At 44.6% G+C, this 18,653-nt stretch overlaps 1 protein-coding gene across 2 annotated transcripts in view; it reads right to left on the bottom strand.

The window, feature by feature from the left end:
* Nrap (nebulin related anchoring protein) overlaps nucleotides 1-18,653 on the bottom strand; it is a 71,233-nt gene that overhangs the window by 39,626 nt on the left and 12,954 nt on the right. For both annotated transcript variants that reach the window (XM_021152165.3, XM_021152163.3), the window contains exons 10-19: nucleotides 18,192-18,296; nucleotides 17,205-17,321; nucleotides 11,803-11,910; nucleotides 10,801-10,905; nucleotides 5,394-5,492; nucleotides 4,421-4,525; nucleotides 3,335-3,442; nucleotides 2,974-3,075; nucleotides 677-874; nucleotides 100-204 (exon numbers count right to left, since the gene is read on the bottom strand). In XM_021152165.3, coding sequence (XP_021007824.2) covers nucleotides 100-204; nucleotides 677-874; nucleotides 2,974-3,075; nucleotides 3,335-3,442; nucleotides 4,421-4,525; nucleotides 5,394-5,492; nucleotides 10,801-10,905; nucleotides 11,803-11,910; nucleotides 17,205-17,321; nucleotides 18,192-18,296 — 1,152 coding nt within the window. The remainder of the gene's footprint in view (nucleotides 1-99; nucleotides 205-676; nucleotides 875-2,973; nucleotides 3,076-3,334; nucleotides 3,443-4,420; nucleotides 4,526-5,393; nucleotides 5,493-10,800; nucleotides 10,906-11,802; nucleotides 11,911-17,204; nucleotides 17,322-18,191; nucleotides 18,297-18,653) is intronic.

Here is an 18,653-nt window from a genome sequence, read left to right as displayed (position 1 = left end):
TGGCTTGAATTCAGAATAAAGCCCTGCAGGTAGGGGAGGGCACTGCAGGGAACCAGAGCTCAGTGACTCAGGAGCCCAGGGGACAGACACTCAAGTTACCTCACTGATGAGCTGTCCAGCCTTCTTTGCCTGTTCCAGGTTGAGACTCCCCTCTGTCAGCCACCCAACTCCCCTCATCCATGCCAGGTCAGCTTTGTACTGCAGCTGCAGGAGAAATGTCACCAAGCTCTAATCTGACATACACAGACAGACATAACCAAGTTCATGGGAAAATCCAAAATGTCTTCCCAGAAAGCCACTCCCCATTCGTCTCCCTTAGGGAGGGAAGGCCACTGGGTGCTCCCTGAGATGGAAATGAACACATTCCACCTTCGTGTTGAGACACTTTGGCCTTGCCAAAAGTGATCTTTCATACCATTGACCAACGTTTCCAAGATGTTTCTCCTCGGCTCTTGTTGCCAGCCCATCTTGACTTTCACACTAGCTCCAAGCCCCGCCCCATCCTGAGTTTACACTGTCTTGGCTCTTTGTCTCTCTACACCTGTCTATCCTGGACCTGTTACAGCTATAGATCTTCTCTGAGTTATACAACGGACTCACGCACAGGTTCAAATCACTCTGAGAACTCATCTGATGGCAAGGTGCTGGGCCGAACCAGCAGCTAGTGACCACTCACCTCGCTCTGCAGCCCGTAGGCTTTCTTGGCCCACTGAGTTTTCATATCTTCAGGCAACACCGTATAGTCGTGCAGTTTCTTTCTGTAGTCGAGGTCACTGGCAAGAGCTTGGGCCTTCTTAGCGTGCCTGAGGTTCACCATGTCCATGGGCAGGTTAAAGTGGGTTTTACTCTCCTCAAACCCTTTCTTATATTCAATCTTGAATGCAACAAAACAGGGCTCATTGATTAAAGGCTGTTCTTGCAGGAGTTAAGAGAGAGTGGGGAGAGACTCTCAGGATTCTGGAAGATTTAAGCACTCTGGGTGCAGCCACCTATCTGCTGGAAAGGTGGCCCCAAGTCAGTGTTACCACAGTCATACTGGTCCTGTCCCCTACCTGCTTGTCATCTAAGGCTATCTCTTACCAAACTTCACCCCAGTTCATGGCTGTTGCAGGAGAGGCTGCCACCTATGCTTTCTGCAGAGGCTTTCCAAAACGAAACAACAAAGTGTGGGGCTATAGAATCAAAGAAGCCTAACTTCAAACCAGCTCATTCCCACTGTCCCTTAAATATAACTCACGTTGCTCACATGGCCAGGAGGCCTCTTGAAAGTTACATCCCCTCCCTTAGGGCTCATTTTCCTTAAGGAACTAGTTGTGGCCAGTCTTAATACAGTCACAGAAATGTGCTTAGGATAGGGAGTGTTATGTGCAAACAGCACACGCTAGTGATGAGAATACAAGGGTGATGGTGATGGTGGCGAGGAGGATGCATGTCAATGGTGGTTTCCATGGAGATGGTGATGATGACTGATGCTGTGACAATGGCGGTCATGACATTAGTTACAGCTGGGGCAATGGTGATGACACCAGTTATAATGGCATATGGTGAGAAAAGACAGTGCCCAGCAGTATGAGGGGCAAGGTGCCAGGTATTGAGCGATCTAGGCTCTAACTCTACTCTCCCACTGCTATCGTTGACGACCATATGGCTTTGGATCACAGATACTCAATGTAACAATTTGTTGTCAATTAAGTCAAAGCCCAACTCCGATTCTTACTGTGTCTTTATGCTTCATGACCATGCATTTCCCAAGACGTGTCCCATGGTGTATCTAAATGCATGACTTCTGTGTCAGCTCCCTTACTCCACTCAAGCCATGGTCTCGTAAAGGCCTGCCAGGTAAATCTGCTCAGCTGCTCAGCAGAGCTGCATGGCTTCATTGCTGGCTTCATTGCATGGCTTCATTGCATGGCTTGGGAAGGCTAGAGTAAGAACTCAGTGCTCATGTGTCCATCCTGTATGCTTTGCATTGGGTGAAAGATTTGACTGGAAACCATAGGTGTCCCTTCTAGTAGAGCTCTCCTTCCCCAGAGGCTCCACGACCAACCTACCATGATCTGTCCTAGGTGATGAGTGTCAATCTCCAGACATTCCAGTTATTTACAACCAATGACAATCAAGTTGGCTGGAGCTGGGGATACCCCATTAGCCTGGCAAATGTTTTAAACATTAATACTGTGACCACCCAGAACATCATCACAAAAAACCTACAAGCTCAACTCCCTGCTATAATTTAGATGTGATTTGTCCCTGTTGAAAGTTAGATTGAGATTTAATCCCTCAACAGTAGTGGTGGTGGAGGTACCAAGTCAAACCTCTTGCAGCCTCATGAACACATCATTGCCTGCCTGTCCTGGGGCTGGATTTATCATCATAAGAACACGTTGTTATTAATATAAAGCAAAGCTGCCTGTGTTCTCTCATTTACATACACTAGCTCCCCTTTACACCTCTTTTCATCCCAAGCAACACGGGGCCAACCCAAGGGTGTTGCAGCTGTCCATCCTTGGGCCCTGGAGCCTCCAGAATTACACAACAAAACAGAGCTCTTCCTTCCTCAAGTGCCGTCTCTAGGATTCTGGTTTAGCAGCAGAAAGATGGACTAAGACACTCTCACATTTGAGTTTTTTAGCTCTGGGAGCGGGGAACCTGTGAACTGCTCATTCTCAGAGCTCCAGAGTCTCTTGCAGTATTTCACCCAGAGCACTGCGTGACAAATACCTGTGGCATAAATAGATGTACTCAAGCACCTCTGTACCTTGCTCAGTAGACGCTGTCATCCCCGGGACTATCCGCTTCACGTACTTTTAAAGAACGCTGTGCTTTGGCAAAATAAAGAAAGTGAACAAGTTCCTCATATATAAGCCAAGAGAGAAAAGCCTTGCAGGTGGAAGTCGGCAGAAAGGCAAGCTTGCCCAGGAGGAACTTTTAAGCACAGCTATCAGTTAGGGGCTGGGGCGGGAGGAAGTTTACCTCGCTGCTCATCTTGGCCACCTGCAGAGAATGCAGAAGCTTAGAGTCTGTGGCTCCCAGGGCTCTGCCCTTCATTTTCTCATATTCTTCTTTGTATTTAACCTTGAGAGGAAGAAGACAGTCTAGTGAGCAAGAGAGAAACTGCCCTAGAAGGGACTCTGACTGTAACAAACACAAAGAGAACAATTCTTGCGGTAGGGTGGGGAGAGTGCCCCCTCCATCTTTCTCAAACCCAGAAGAAGATTAAAGTGTTGCGATGTTTACAATGTTAACAGCCATTATTTCTTCAGCAGGTGGCTGGCATCACATTGCAACTGTTCCTTATCCCTTACACAATTCTGTGTTAACGAGAAGAACCTACGCTGCTAGCAAGCTCCCCCGAGGCTTTGGCGGCCAACAGAGACATGGCGTCCAGCTTCATCTCAAAGCCTTTCCCCTTTGTCTTCTGCCAGCCTTCTTTGTACTTCACCTGACAAACAAACACAAGCACAGGTGAGTGGGCCCTGCTACCCACCCATCTGCAGGAATTTGAGAGAATTTTTCTTTCAAGCAAACTTGGTTTCTTCTATTGTTGGCAGGCGGGAGAGTCTCAGCTATTATTGTCAAGACTGTCACAGTAATCACTGATCCTTAGGGCCACCCATGGGACAGGACAAAGAACCTTCATTGCCTGGTCACGTGCCTTTGGGTAATTACCTCTCTGAGCTGTGGCTGACCATTTACAAAATGCATATTATAATTCTCCAAGCTGCTGGAAATGTTAAGTTGGGCGTGGAGCTTGAAGGCAAATCCTAAACTGTGTGGTGCAGCCAAGAAGCGAGGGTTTGATGCTGCCTGCAAGAACCACCGTGTGTGGTCCCTTCCTAAATGCGCTGTAGACACTAACTACAAATCCTCACACAAGCCAAGGCTCAGCAAGATATTTACTAGGGTCGTACAGCTCAAACGAGTCCAGCATGACTTCTGGATCGGGGTTTGTCTCATATCAAAACCCACGGCAACAAATGCTGGGAGGTACGTTAACGCCACGATGAGCCCAATAAACACAGATTTATGGCATCACGTCCTCCGCCTCAACACAGAGTAGTCTTTGTACAAAACAATTTGTCCCTATTTTTTGTTTTCCTTCCCCATAACTCCCACCTAGGCTAGTGGCCTAATCGCAGACCATCCTGTGACTCCTTGTGTTTTTGTTGATCATGTCAAGATTATTCTTGAAACTTAAAAAAAAAAATCTCTTCTCACAAAGTCACCAGTCAGTCGCCGGGATGATGATGGTGGTGGTGACAAGACTGCATGTTCACATACCATGCGTGTATCTGCATGTTCACATTCTAAATCCCTCTGTGTTGAATGCCCTGGAAGACGCTTCCCTGGGAGGCAAGGAGGCCCTGCTTGTTTGAGCATTGGTGAATGTCACGCCAAGCTCTCCCCAGCTTGCTCTTACCTCGCTGAACAGTTCTGCATTGGCCTTGGCCTTCAGCAGCTGAGGGGCGTCCTGGGGCAATGTGTAGTTCAGCTTGTTTCTCTCATAGTCAGCTCGGTAATTCACCTGTTGAGTTTAAAATAGGTCTGCAAGGTTTGTGTGTAACACACAGGAAGAGAGCCGTTTCCCACATCCCTCTGATTCCTGTTGCAGAGAGGGGGTCCCTGGGAAAGGCCCTTTACAAGAAACTTGGGGTGGTGAGGGGGAGGGAGTTTTAAGTTAACAGATTGAAGGTGTCAAATGAAAAATGAAACAGCTCACGGGCACATCCAAGTTTGTAAGTTTGCAAGATACCTCTAAGTTGCTGTGGCGCTGAACACTTTGCTATATGTAGGCTAGACACTTGCCAGGAATCAAAAATCAGTATTATCAGAAGTAATAATATTGATTATGTACAGTTATAAAAGGCACACCTTGAACCTCATGTGCACAAAAGAGCTAAACACATGGGTAAGATGGCAGTGTCACCTGTGAGGACTGTAGCTCAAAACTTAACCCTGGGCCACGGGGCGTTGTCGAGAGAGTGGCAGCATTGGGATTATTGTTAGTTTTTGGTGTGCTGTGTCAAAATTATAAAAACGTACTTCATTCTTTTTACTTTTTAGAGATTCATACTAAGATATTTACAGATGAAGCTAGGTAGCATCTTGGATTTTCTTCACAATGAGAAAGAAGGGGAAGGTCAGAGGGCATGCACATGTGGCAGGGTGGGCTGTGAGCTGATCGTTATTGAAGCTGGTACCAGGGGCTTCAATATGCTCTGCCTTTGCATACATTGATGTCCTCCACAATAAAATGTTTGCAAGAAAGGGCATCATTTCTCGGCTGTAACCACGCATTCCAGCATTAGTAAAAGTAAAATCCTCGGGGTCAGCTGTCCAGAGGCCTCACAGCAATTGCAAAATTCCCAGCTGAGCTGGGGCGTGCTACGTACATGGCTCAGCTGCTGGGCGTTGATCTTAGCTTGAACAATCTGTGGCGTGTTTGTCACCGAGCTGAACTTCAGTCTGTCAATGTTCTGCCTGTAGTTGACCTGGGCAAACACAGGCACGGGAAATGTCACTCACCATCATCCCTGGGATGTGCATGGCTCCCTTACTCGGCTGTAGTGATTTTCGGAGAATTAGAAAAAGAAGACTCCTAACTGGATATCAAGGGACACGCCAAGCCCACGGAGACTGAAAAATGATCCATACGTGGAAGGTTGGATAACACGGACAAGCAACACATTAGCAGAGACCAGCTCACACCGCAGTGGACGCAGGAAACACACTGTCTGTCTTCACATTGCCAACCGCAGCAGTTCCCTGCCTTCCCCACCCACAGAGAGAGAAGGAAAGTGGCTGGCAAAGTGCATGCAGGCAAGGACAAGGTAGCTATGGGAACTGTGGAGACTTTGCTAATAGCACTTGGAATCCAGAACAGCATTTGAGAGCATACACAAAACCTCTGTCCCAGTAATCTCATCCCGAGGCTCACTGCCAGTGAAAAAGGACGCAGGACCATTTTATAAAACCATCAGGAGGCTGGAGAGATGGCTCAGTGGTAAAAGCATGCACAGGCCTTGCAGAGGACCAGAGTTTAGTCCATCACCCTCATCAAGTGTTTCATAAACGGCAATAACCCCGGCTCTGGAGCATCCGATGCCCCGGCCCCCCTAGATTCCGGCACTCAGGAGCACATGCCCCACATTCAGGCACCTACACACAATTAAAAATGAGTTGCATCTTGACAAAAATTCAAGTTGTATGTTTCGATGCATATACAGTGCAATTTTTCTGTTTGTCTAACAGTAGATATTTGGGGCTGCTAGATTTCATTCTTGAAACTGCAGATTATTTTTGAAGGAGTAAAGTGTCATTAGCCATTTGTACACAAGGATACTTTCATCCAGCCCGCGTATTTCCTCTACGTGCACCTGACTGCGATTCGGAGTGATAGGAAGGGAAACTAAAAAGAGACATCAGGGCCTAGGTTTGGGGCCTGAAGGTACGCAACATGGGAGGCAATGGAGCTGAGCTGAGTGAGAAGAAGCCCTCCATCTTACTCAGGATGGCTGAAAGTGAAGCGGTGATGCCTGTCATGGCTGGCCAACATGCCATGGCTGGCCAACGGCCCCTTCACAAATTCACGTTCCAACAACACAGGAAATGAGTAAACTCATCCCTCCTCTCTCTTTCAACCTATCTGGCCTCGACCTCTTGTTCATCCATCCGCTCCTTCAACAGACATGGAGTCTGTGCAGAACAAGCAAAATTAGACAAAGCCCTGCCCTCCCACATTCCAGATGAGTCTCTGCTGCCTATTTACCCCATGCTGATAGTGGTGGCTCCCTAGTGCGTGCCTCCCCATCTCCTGGACTCCTCCCTAAGTCCAGTAAACCCATCTGGGATGCCAGAGCATGTCCCTTCAGACTTACTATCCACTGCCCTCTCTGCTGGTGGAGCCACTCACATGACAGCCTCGTGAGTCAGCACACAATGGCTCTGTTTCCCATCTGTTACCAAGAAGCTATAAATCCACGTTCTTGTATAAACCACTGCCATTTTTTTGAGCCAATGCTCATGTTCATTTGCTCAGTTTAGTTGCCCGTGACGTGTACGTGTTTTAATGCATCTTTACGGGTAACGTATACACATACCGTTGACAGGTTTAAAAACAGATATATAAAATCCTGGTTTGAGCAAGCTTTCTGGCAGGATTTCTCAGTCTTTAAATTTCTTCCACAGCATTTTGTCACTTCTAAAGACACAACTCCAAGACAGAGGACTTTCTAAATTTGGTTTTAAACATTTCCTCTTAGAGAGTGTTTAACTGATCGTTTTTTGCTACCTGACTATTTCCTGCTTGTGTATAACGTGTTCCAATCCCCCTCCTCCCCACGCCCTCTCGCATCTCCCTCCCATGCCCACTGATCCCTCATTCCCCATCCTCAGCCAACCCATTCCCAAATTCATGATCTTTGCTTTTACTTTACAACCTACTTAGTTGAACCAGGGTCACCTGGACGCACCAGTTGTCACTATCACTTGGCTCCTATGTGGTCTTTAGTAGATCCACAATTGAAGGCAACGATCCCTGTCTTCTCCCTGAATCTATCAGTAGCAAGCAGTTCAGCAGAGAGAGATAGACAGACAGACCACCCCAAACCATCTTCCCTCATGCCTGACTTTTACTAGGCCTACTCTTACGCAACTCTTTGATGGGATTTGAGGGAATCCATTCCTGTAAACAGGGTCAAAAGTGTCACGGTGAGGTCTTGAGATCCTAGGCCCTGGGGTGAGGATTGAATGCCATTTATCTAAGCTGACATAATACCAAGCTGCTTTCTAAATATGTATGCTTATACCAACAGACAGCTGTCCTCTGCTCAATCAGAGGAGCTTCTCTCCCCATCGAAGGGCACGAAGCTGTGAATGCACAAGATGCTCAGAGATGGGTGTGTGCTCACAATAAGTGAGACATGAATACCATGTCCCCCAGGGCTTGGGAGCGCTGCAGAAAAGGGAGCAGAATGAACGCAGATGCCAGAAGACAGACAGGAAGACAGGCTGCAACTGACATCTTCCAGGCGAGGCACAGCCGTGCCAACCACAAACTCCCAGCACGGGCCTGCTCCATGCCCACTGACATTTTAAGACCTGGCAAATAAGTCTATATTTTAAAAAGCCACCGATAGGCATGGGGTGCCCACGTGTTCATAGGCTCACTTCTGAAATAAACTTGAGGCCACCTTGGGCATGCTGGCTTCCAGCTTATTCATGTCACACTTCCCTCCACTCAATATCCAGTAATAGCAGTTCTGACCAACACAGGGCATTTGCTGTGCACGTCCCGTGGCTCTCAGTGCTCCTCCATACATCCTAACTCAGTTACCTCCCCAGCGGTCCTGCCCTGCAGTAACTCCTACCCTGAAATGTGGAAAGGGAAGCACAGAGAACTAACTAGATGCAGCTCAGCTAGTGAGGGGCGAGAGCTGCGATCGGCATCCCAGATCAACTGGAGAGTGGTCCTCCGGCTGTGCCCTTGAGTCTGCACTCTGTAAGCCCAGTTTACCTGGAGTGCTTGGGACAATTGCTTATAGACAGACAGGACTCACCACAGAGAGCCTTCTGACTTGTATATTGAGATTGGGAAATCTATCCCGTGAGCAAACATGACAGATAAATGTGTCGTTAAAACAGCATACATGGACACCGCAAACCTTCGGGCTCAGAGTTGACTGCGCTGTTTGGAGACCATCACTTCCCTGCTTTTTCATTAATAATTCAAGGAGAAAAAAAAAACCACTTCGTACATCCAGAGTAAATAGGGAAAACTGGAGATATGAAGTCATTTCAAAGTCAACTGCTAATGAGATTAGAGTGTTGCAACTGTCTAATGCATTAATTCAGAGGAAAAATTATCAACTCATAATAGAGACTTATTAGAATTCAGAACTAGGCATGATAAAATGTCACAAAAACTGTATTTTTAAAATAGCACATCCCTTCCTGATAGTTCTGCACTGAATATGTCATACTGGGCACAATTACTTTTCTCTGCAGGACATAATTAACAGCTTCCATGATTAATTTCACAAACGTTTGGCCACCACTTCAATCTACATTCTAAAAGCTTCTATGCTAAAGATAGAGTCCCATTTTAGTTCTATTAGTATGTATAAAAAGCCATCTACAGGAATGCCCTCTAATTAAGGATCCATGCTATATTTAATTTTCATGGCTATTTTACCACCTTTAAGGCGACCAGATGGCAAGACCACAAACTCTCTTGAAAAAGAAATGGTTTTCCCACTTCCTGAGTGTTAATAATCTACATTAGGACTAATTTGCTCAAACACATACCAGAGCCACGACAGTAAGAGGAAGGAAGGAAAGAGGCACTTGTAGATCAGCCCTGACTCAGTCCCTGCCAACTTCTGCTACACAAGACATAGAAGCCCTGTTGATTTTGATTTTATTTCTGCATAGGCCCAAGAAAACAAGTAACTAGCCTGGGAATGGCTCTTGTGCTGCCTGCTTAGACACTATCTCTAAAAACAGTGTCTATTGCAGTTCAGGTTAATCCTAAACTAGCTACAACGTTTCAGACGTAGACCTTGACGGAGAGTCGTCCTACAGACATACCTGTAGTAGAAAAGAATGTTACAATGGAAATACAGAGCTATATCAATCTATCTCATTTTACTTGTGCTAATGACTAGGCTTGGTCTCTAGAGCCTGATTGTAAACACACAAATCATGATATTACTTTTAATTGCTACATAGCTTATGAAGTATTTGGGACCAAAAAATAAAGATGTTTTGGTTTCATTGGGATACAAGAGAGTCAACCAAACAAAACTCCTTGGGAAAGAGAAGCACAAAGCTTGGTCCCTTCTGCCCTGTGGGCTCTCATTGCCTGCTTCATTCACTTCTGCAAAGCCCTGTTCACGCAATACGCTGTCATTACCAGCTCTTACTCCTCAGTGGTCTAGACACTGTTTCAGATCCAGCAAACCAATCTCACCACATCTACTTGCCACAAAAAAGAGGGAGAGCGGTGAAGTCCTATCTAGCAGCAGAAAACCCCAGCTGGCCACTGGTGCTGTGCTGAGCCCATGGGAGCTGGAGGGAAGCACTGTGGGCAGTCAGGGAGCACAGGCAGAATGACCCGATCTATTAAGTAATTAGTAGACTGGAGATTGCCTTCTCTGGCTAACTACGAGATCAGCTCATTTTTAAGCAAGTGAATTACTTTATCTCTCTCTTCATGCTTTTTTTCTATATTTTTAAAGTTTTAATACTGAACACACAATACAATTATTATAATACCAAAATAATAATTTTAATTAATTGAATCATTTTGTTTGGGATGCCTATAAATAGTCTCACTCCTGTAATAAGTAAGGAATCTAGCTACTCATCTGTCTGTCTGTCTGTCTGCCTGCCTTCCTGTCTATCTATCTATGTTTGTCAACATGCCCCCTGAGAAAAAGGTATAGTTAACATTACCGTTGGCTCTTAATTTATACCTACTTTATCTTTAACATACTAAGTTCTAATTTTTTAAAGGTCATCATTGCTGTGGGAAAATTATTGTAAATGTGTCCAGCTCTCCAAATTCTGAGAGGAGAATTTGAACTTAAGGATATTTTCAAGACAAGAGCAGAACCATCCAAATTTTACATAGAAAGTGAGTTTTTAGTCATGCATTCATGGACGTCCCAGAGGAGGGATGGGCCCCATTCCTAGCCCCTTTGATCTCCTGTATATTGATGAGATTTTTTTTCCTTCCCATCTTTCTGCCTAAGACTTACTCCACAGCAAGTCATAGAATGAAGGGTGGGGGGGACTCACATCCTTCAGGGGAACCAGCTTCATCGTTGTTTGGTAGAATGGAGTGGCAGTGGCCGGGTAGTTGTAATCCACAACGTCATGTTTATAATCAGCCTTGTAGGCAACCTGAAACCCAAAGAAAAGAGGGATCAGTCCCACTTCCCCCTAACCTGTTTTCGAATGTCATAAATATTTCTAATAATTAGAAACAAGATTAATTCGCTTTCATCACCTCGAAAGAAAACTACATCGCATTCACACTTTTGCCTTTAATGAATTCGAATTACTCTTAATTAGTTCAAACTGAGTCAACTTCCATCTGTAGTACATTTATTTTATCTTTCTTTTTAATTATAAGGCTCTCGTTTTTTTTGTTTTAAACACGCAGTAACACGCAGTTATACAAGGGCAGTGCCTCTGGGCAAACTTAAAGACAATGAAAACTTATAAACTTCAGAGTAGTCTAGTTATTGTTCTAACAGTCAGCATCTGTGCCCTTGGACAGAGGAATGTGAACTAGGTCTCCTGTAAGTACTCATTACCTCCAAGATTTAAAATGCAGTCTTTTCATATCTGTGCGCTAGTCTCCATGCCAACCCCTGATGTCTGGTTACCCCGTTACCCTATTGCATGGCCACAGCATGTCTTCAATGAAAAACAAGCTCTCCCCTAAGTAATCACCTCTCGTCCATAAGAGCTTTGAAATCCCGCAGTGTTTCCAATAGGAATGGCACTGGTGCATTTTGCTGAATCATTCAGCAGTGGCACGTTATATTACACAGAATCAATGATAACAGATCCTTCTAGCCAAAGCACACTAACTGGCTCTGGCTGGGCCTCTGAAAGTTTTAAGGCTCTTATAATTCTTTACATTTGTCAACATTTAAAGATCTGCGGGGGGGGGGGCTATTTTTACAAATAGAAACACCCACATTTAAAAAAAAAAAAAGGCTTTAAAAGGAATTGGCCAAAGGAATCGCATGCCAACCAGCTGATTTCCACTTTCCCTTAAACACAACTCACATTGCTAGCCAGGCTGCCAACTTTGAGAGCGTGGAGCATGCGTCTGTCCATGCCGACTCCGTCATAGTGGCCTCTCAGCTGGGTCTGATAGTTTTCTTTATATTTATTCTATGAGGAAACAAACTTTTCATGATAATTTCCCAACTAGATGAAGGTAAACGGTCTTAACGGTCTAAGTCTAAATATAAGCAGGATTGCACTATTGGAGAAAAAAAAACCAACAACTTGTTTTTAAACACCTTAAATTTCCAAAAAGCCCAAGAACTTGAAGAAAGACAGGCAGACAAGCACACAGAAGTACATTTCATGGGGAGCACCATGGCAGACTGTCCTGAGAGGACTGTGGCAGACTGTCCTGGAGACACCAACACAGACTGTCATGGGGAACCTTGAGGCAGGCTACATGTGGTTTTTTTTTATTTTTATTTTTAGATGTTTACTTTTAAATTTACCGGACTTTTCCGGTGTGGAAACTCACTTCCAAAACATGGAGCTGGCAATGGACAACCAGTAGACAAGCCCTGGTTGTGTGGTTCTGAGCCACAAGTCAAGTCATTACAAGTTATTGCTTCTTTGTCTAAATGCAGTCACCCTTCTACATCCATTAGGATCTACATGTGTGGACTCAAGCGGACACAGATGGAAACATCTGACAGAACGATTGTATCTGTAGGAAACATGTGCAGGCTTTTCTCTTACTGTTTCTCCTTTAAAAACTCAGCATTTCTGTTTATGTGGTACTATTGATGCATCAGGTATTATAAATAATCTGGAGAGACCTGACGCCTATATGAAGGCTAGGCTCCATCACAACACCATGCTTATATAAGAGACTGGGCATCTGTAGAGGATTGTAGTACCTACCAAGAGGTCTTGAACCAATCCCCAGTGGATGTTATACACGAAGGATGGAATCTGAACCTTGTCAAATTTTATGATGTAAAAACTAACCACTATGGCAACCAATAGAAAAAGGAGTCCTGGGCTGGTGAGATGGCTCAGTGGGTAAGAGCACCCGACTGCTCTTCCAAAGGTCCAGAGTTCAAATCCCAGCAACCACATGGTGTCTCACAACCATCCATAACAAGATCTGGCGCCCTCTTCTGGAGTGTCTGAAGACAGCTACAGTGTACATACATATAATAAATAAATAAATAAATCTTTAAAAAAAAAGAAAAGAAAAAGAAAAAGGAGTCCTGCCCTAAATTCTGTTTATCAAAGAAGAGGAAAATCAAAATGGGGTGAATATATCTTCAAACCTTCTCTAAGAACACCCAAATGTATAAATGATACTCTAGCATACATCTGGTCATAGGTAACGTGGGGAAATCTTATCTGGCTCTTCAGCTGACTCTGTTAAGTGAGATCATAGATTCACTCAGAAGCACACAGTCACAGTGAGAAGAGACGCTGCATGCTCCATCAGTCCCCCAGACTAGCATTCAGCACCAGGAACAGCTGCGGAGCCACACAGGCTACACGAACATAGTTCCACCTTGAGGACTCAGTCACATACGGGCAAGCAGGGAAACACTGGGGCGTGACGTCATTTGATAATAAGCTGACTAATCCCAGCAGGCATTCCTAACCAAACTCAGTGCACCATGCACCCGAGAGGCCATGCTTCTCTGAGACACGGGGATCAGGTCACAAAGTTCATCCGTTGGGAGATGCAGATGCCCAACCCACAAAGCATGCTGATGATGCTGATGGAGTGACTCACATCGCTGGTGAACTTTGAGATCTTGCTCACATTCCTGAACTGGGGTGTCTCACAGTAGTTGATACTGTGACCTTTACTATTCTCCAGACCCTTCTTGTACTCCACCTTGGAATGCCAAACACCAGGTGCTTAACACAACCACCCCTGAAGCCATTCTCGAAAACATTCCCCAAGGTTTGACTGGGATATTTTTTTTTTTTTAACAAAACTTTTAACTCAAGACTTTAAGTAGGGCAGAGGATACTGGAAGCGTATGGTGCTTTCATTTATTAAAAAAATAAATAGCAAAGCAAGTTATTTCATCCTAGAAATTACAAATACACAGTCCTTCTCAACAACAGGTATTCTAATGCTTCACACAGATCAAGAACTGTAAAACAGGGGTTAGGGTGTAACTCACGACAGAATCTCCCCAGTATGGGGCTCTGTGTTTCCCCTACAGATTCAATTAATAACAATAATAATAGTGGTAGAAAAATTTAGAAATGGCATGGGTACTCTTGGGGTAAAATGTCTTGGCTGTTTCTGGGACATCTAGACTTCTAGTCATGTCCTGTTTCTCCCGGGAGCTTGCTACATAGACAAGTCCACCTAAGAAACTCCTCCCACCGTAGACTCACGTGGCGTGTCTCTCTGTGAACACGTCAAGAAAATTTAACAGAAATGCTTTACAAAGCAGTATCATAAAGGAAGCCACTCCAAGGCAGGCCATCTTTTAATTTAAAATGAGCTGGTATTTGAGTTCTCTGGGTGCCTGGGTGCAGGATGTGAGGCCATTGTTATCAAATAAGACCAGTCAGTCCCACGTAATTGCAGAAAACAGCTAATGGGGAGTACCATTAGGAGGGACAGAGCTGGTTCATCTCACTGGGTAATCGTAAGGGCAAAACGAAGTAGAAAGCACCCTTGAGATGGCTCATCAAAGGAAATACAATGCAAATTGTTTTAGTGCTTGATCAAATGGCATGGAAGAGCTCTGCCTTTTTAAAGTATGCAAGGTTCACTTTAATGCTGACAACAGGATATATAGTTAAAAGGGTAAAACCGTGTATGCGTTTGAACCTTAACTCTAGAGCTACATCCTTATTTTAAAGTGAGAGCTGGAAGGATGTCTTAGTGTTACGAGGCCACTGCTCTTGCAGAGGGCCTGGGTTCAGGTCCCATCACCCACAGGGAGGCTCTTCAGTTCCAGGGAATCCAGTGCTTCTGATCTCTGGGCAGACACATGGTGCAGAAACATGCACTCAGGCACACGCACATCCACATAAAACATATGAAAGGACTTAACATTACAATTGTGCGTGCGCGGATGTCTCTGTGCCTGTGAGTGCACACATACACACTGTCAAGTCCACATGTGGAAGGCAGAGGTCAATATTAAATGCATGTTTTATTACTCTCTCACTTACTTTTTTGAGGCAGGGTTTCTTGCTGACCCTGGAACTTACTGTTTCAGCCACACTGGTTGGAAAGCAAATTCCCAGGATGTACCTGCCTCTGCTCTCCCCACCCCCACCCCTGCCCGCAATGCTGAACTTGTAAGTTTGTGCCACCATTTCTGGCTTTTATCTGGGTGCTAGGGATGTGAGTTCAGGTCCTCCTGTTTGTATAGCAAGCACTTTACCCACTGAGTCATCTCCCCAGACCCTATAGATGTGTCTTGATACTCATATGTATGGTCAGTTATGTATAGTCACAGAAAAAGGCAGTATACTCTTCCTGGGTGGTTGAACTGTCCCTGAACTCCACCTACCCGATGGACTCTGGTTCTACTTCTGTCCCTGCGTTCAGTATATCAGGTCAGAGACTTTCCTTTTCAAGGCCTATGAAAAAGGGATGCCCCAATGATTGCAAAGGTCAGCCAGAGCTAACAAAATGATCATATATATATCACATGTTATATATTAATATTAATTATATATCGATACAGTCACTATTATATTATATATCATATAGCTAACAAGATAGATCGAATGTTTCAGGCTTTCCCCTCCACACAGTCTCAGTGTCAAGTGCTCTCATTTGCTGTGTGAACCTAATGACCCGAGGTCATTTTGTAAGCCGAGACAATGTGTTGGGTCCCAAACACAACTTTTTATTTAAAAAAAAAAAAGTCCCTGAGCTGGATTTGGGCCATGAGCTAGATCTGACACTGAGGCAATGGTGTGCTGGCATCTGCTCTAGAGTATGGGAATCATCTAGAACGTTTATCAGTGCAGAACCTGAGCTCTCAGCACTGAACTTTCAACCTCAAAGTGTCCAGATCTCTTGATGGGGCTCCAGAAAGTATGATTCTGAGCATTTAAAAGTCAGAGGGCCATCGATCAGCTCGGTTTGAGATTAAGGCCTGACCATCAGAAGTAACAGAATGTTCTAAGGTATCTACATTGCAGCGTTAGCATCACAGGGAACATTTTTCATAGCCACAAATTCTTCCCCTTTGTCAGAGATGCCACTCAAAGGTCTTCAAGTACTGAACACCAGTGCAAGTGGCAGGAGCCACTGTGAAGGGACGCTGGAGATCCAGGGAGCTCCAGGGAACTCCAGGACATATGTCTTTGCCAACCAGTCCTGTTTCAGAAAGGCTTAAGCATGGGTGGTTTAAACAATCTGCACCCTCCAGCAGCTAGGCCAGCCTGGAAGGAAAGGGGAACTCGGGTGATAGATACAGCTTCTCTGAACTGACTCCAGTGATAAGGGAAATATGGCATTTAAGACAGTCTAGACTTTGATTCCACACTAATATAACAATAAGGGATGTCTCAGAGGTTCAGAGTGCTTGCAGCTCTTCCAGAGGACCATTTTGTTTGGTTCCCAACTTGATCAGCTCATAACTGCCTATAACTCTAGCTTTAAGGGGATATGGCGCCCTCTTCTGGATTCTGAGAGCACCTGCACTCACATGTGCACACACACACACACATGTGAACACACACACACGTGAACACACACACACATGAGCCAACAGGGAAAGATTTCACTTGTTTGGTTCTATATTTGGAGACTGGCAACATGAGGACCATCTGCGTGGTTCCATTTTATTTATTTGTTATAAGCCAGGATGTCATGTAGCACAGGCTGGCCTCTGACTCACTATATAGCCTAGAGTGGCCTTGAACTCCTGATCTTCCTGCCCTACCTGTCAAGTTATTTATGCATATATATGTGTGTATGTATGTATGTATGTGTATGTATGTATGTGTATGTATGTATGTATGTGTGTATGTGTATGGATATGTGTATGGATGTGTGTGTATATATGTGTGTATGTGTATGGATGTGTGTATGGATGTGTGTGTATATATGTGTGTATGTGTATGGATGTGTGTATGGATGTGTGTATGGATGTGTGTATGTATGTGTATATATGTGTGTATGGATGTGTGTGTATATATGTGTGTATGTGTATGGATGTGTGTATGGATGTGTGTATGTATGTGTATATATGTGTGTATGAATGTGTGTGTATATATGTGTGTATGTGTATGGATGTGTGTATGGATGTGTGTGTATATATGTGTGTATGTATATGGATGTGTGTATGGATGTGTGTGTATATGTATATAGGTTATAGATAGGTGCCACAACCAGCTGCATTATTTTTAAACAAAGCCATTGCATTCACTGTCTGAGAGGAAAAGGGGGACAGTACAGAAGTATAGCTCTCCCCAGTACTCACCTCACTCACAAGCTTGCTCACACTCTGAGCTCGCTTAAGAACCAAGTTGTCCTGGGCTGCAAGGGAGTGAAAATGCGCTGCACCTTTCATCTTATGGAAGTCCTGCCGGTATTTTATCTGAAAGAAACACACAAGGGGAATCTGGAGTTGTGGTTGCCACGTTAAGATTAACTCAGTAGGACTCTTGAAAGGAAGGAAAGTTCCTATGGGCTTTAAAAAAAAAAACAAAAAAAAAACACCTTATTAAATTTAGAAACCACTTGATTCTTTTTGTGCTAAAACTTTTCCTGGCTCTGTCCACACACTTCTCGTTCTTTGCACTCCAATACTGCCTAGAGGAAGAAGACAGATTCTTCAGGCTACCATGGCTAAGAGAATAAAATCCAACCACAATCTGCCCCAAATTTCAACGCTTTTTCTGCAGTGTCTCAGAGGAAGGAGTAACGCCTTGCACTTCCCATCTCAGGGCAAAGGTGGCGCTGTTCCAGGTACCCAGGCACTCACTGAACAGTGGCAGAAAGAATGAATGCTAGGGACCAAGTCCACGCTGGCATGTTAAGAACTGCAGTGAGCACTACAGTCTACCAAGCTTAATTATAGCCCGTCTCTCAAGGACCAACTGCCAGCTGCCTAACATTCTTTAAATAAACTTATCACTCACTGGGTCACGCCCAATTTGATAATACATGACTTCTTCAGTGAGCTTTCCCTTCAATCTCACACTGGCGTTTTGGCAACGGCTCCCCTCATCCCCGCTGACCTGCTTGCACCAGCATTTGTACATTTTGAAAATGGCCTAAGTGAGCAGTAGACTTTGTCCAACTGCATTTCCATGCAAACAGATAACACAATCAAAGTCTATAAATAGATCAATAAGAGAGTCTGCTTTTGCTTGGCTCTAGGAGATGTGTGCCTGTGCTCAGTGTTCAGCAAGTGTGGCTGTCAGCATCCCATAATCCACGCCTCAGTGGCTCTGCCAGCACTTACGTCACTAACAAGTTCGTTGGCCTTCTTGGCATTCTGATACGCTGGGGTGATCATGGCGGGGAAGCTGCCCTTTCCCCTGGGCCCATCACACTCTTCTGAGTAAACCTGGTGAGCCAATCAGAAACTTTGATCAGTAATGTGTCCCTCCTGGCACGGGTGGGGTCAGCAGTGATGGCCCCAGAGACTGATCTCAGAAAAGCTCATCCAGAGATGTACATGTGGTGAATAAGATACTAGAGCTTGGAGCCTGGACCACTATATCATACATATGTGTATACATACATACATACATACATACACTATATCATAATACATTATTTCATACATATATGCATACACTGTATCATACATACATACTCTATATCATACATACATATACTATATCACATACATATGCATACAAAGATGCATACACTATAACATACATGCATGCACACATAGATGCATACACTATATCATACA

Source organism: Mus caroli, unplaced genomic scaffold, assembly GCF_978045245.1.
Source record: "Mus caroli unplaced genomic scaffold, Mus_caroli_1 scaffold_20, whole genome shotgun sequence".
Classification (NCBI taxonomy): Eukaryota; Metazoa; Chordata; class Mammalia; order Rodentia; family Muridae; genus Mus; species Mus caroli.
Note: the sequence above shows the minus strand (reverse complement) of the source record. Positions and strands in the feature narration are given on the sequence as shown.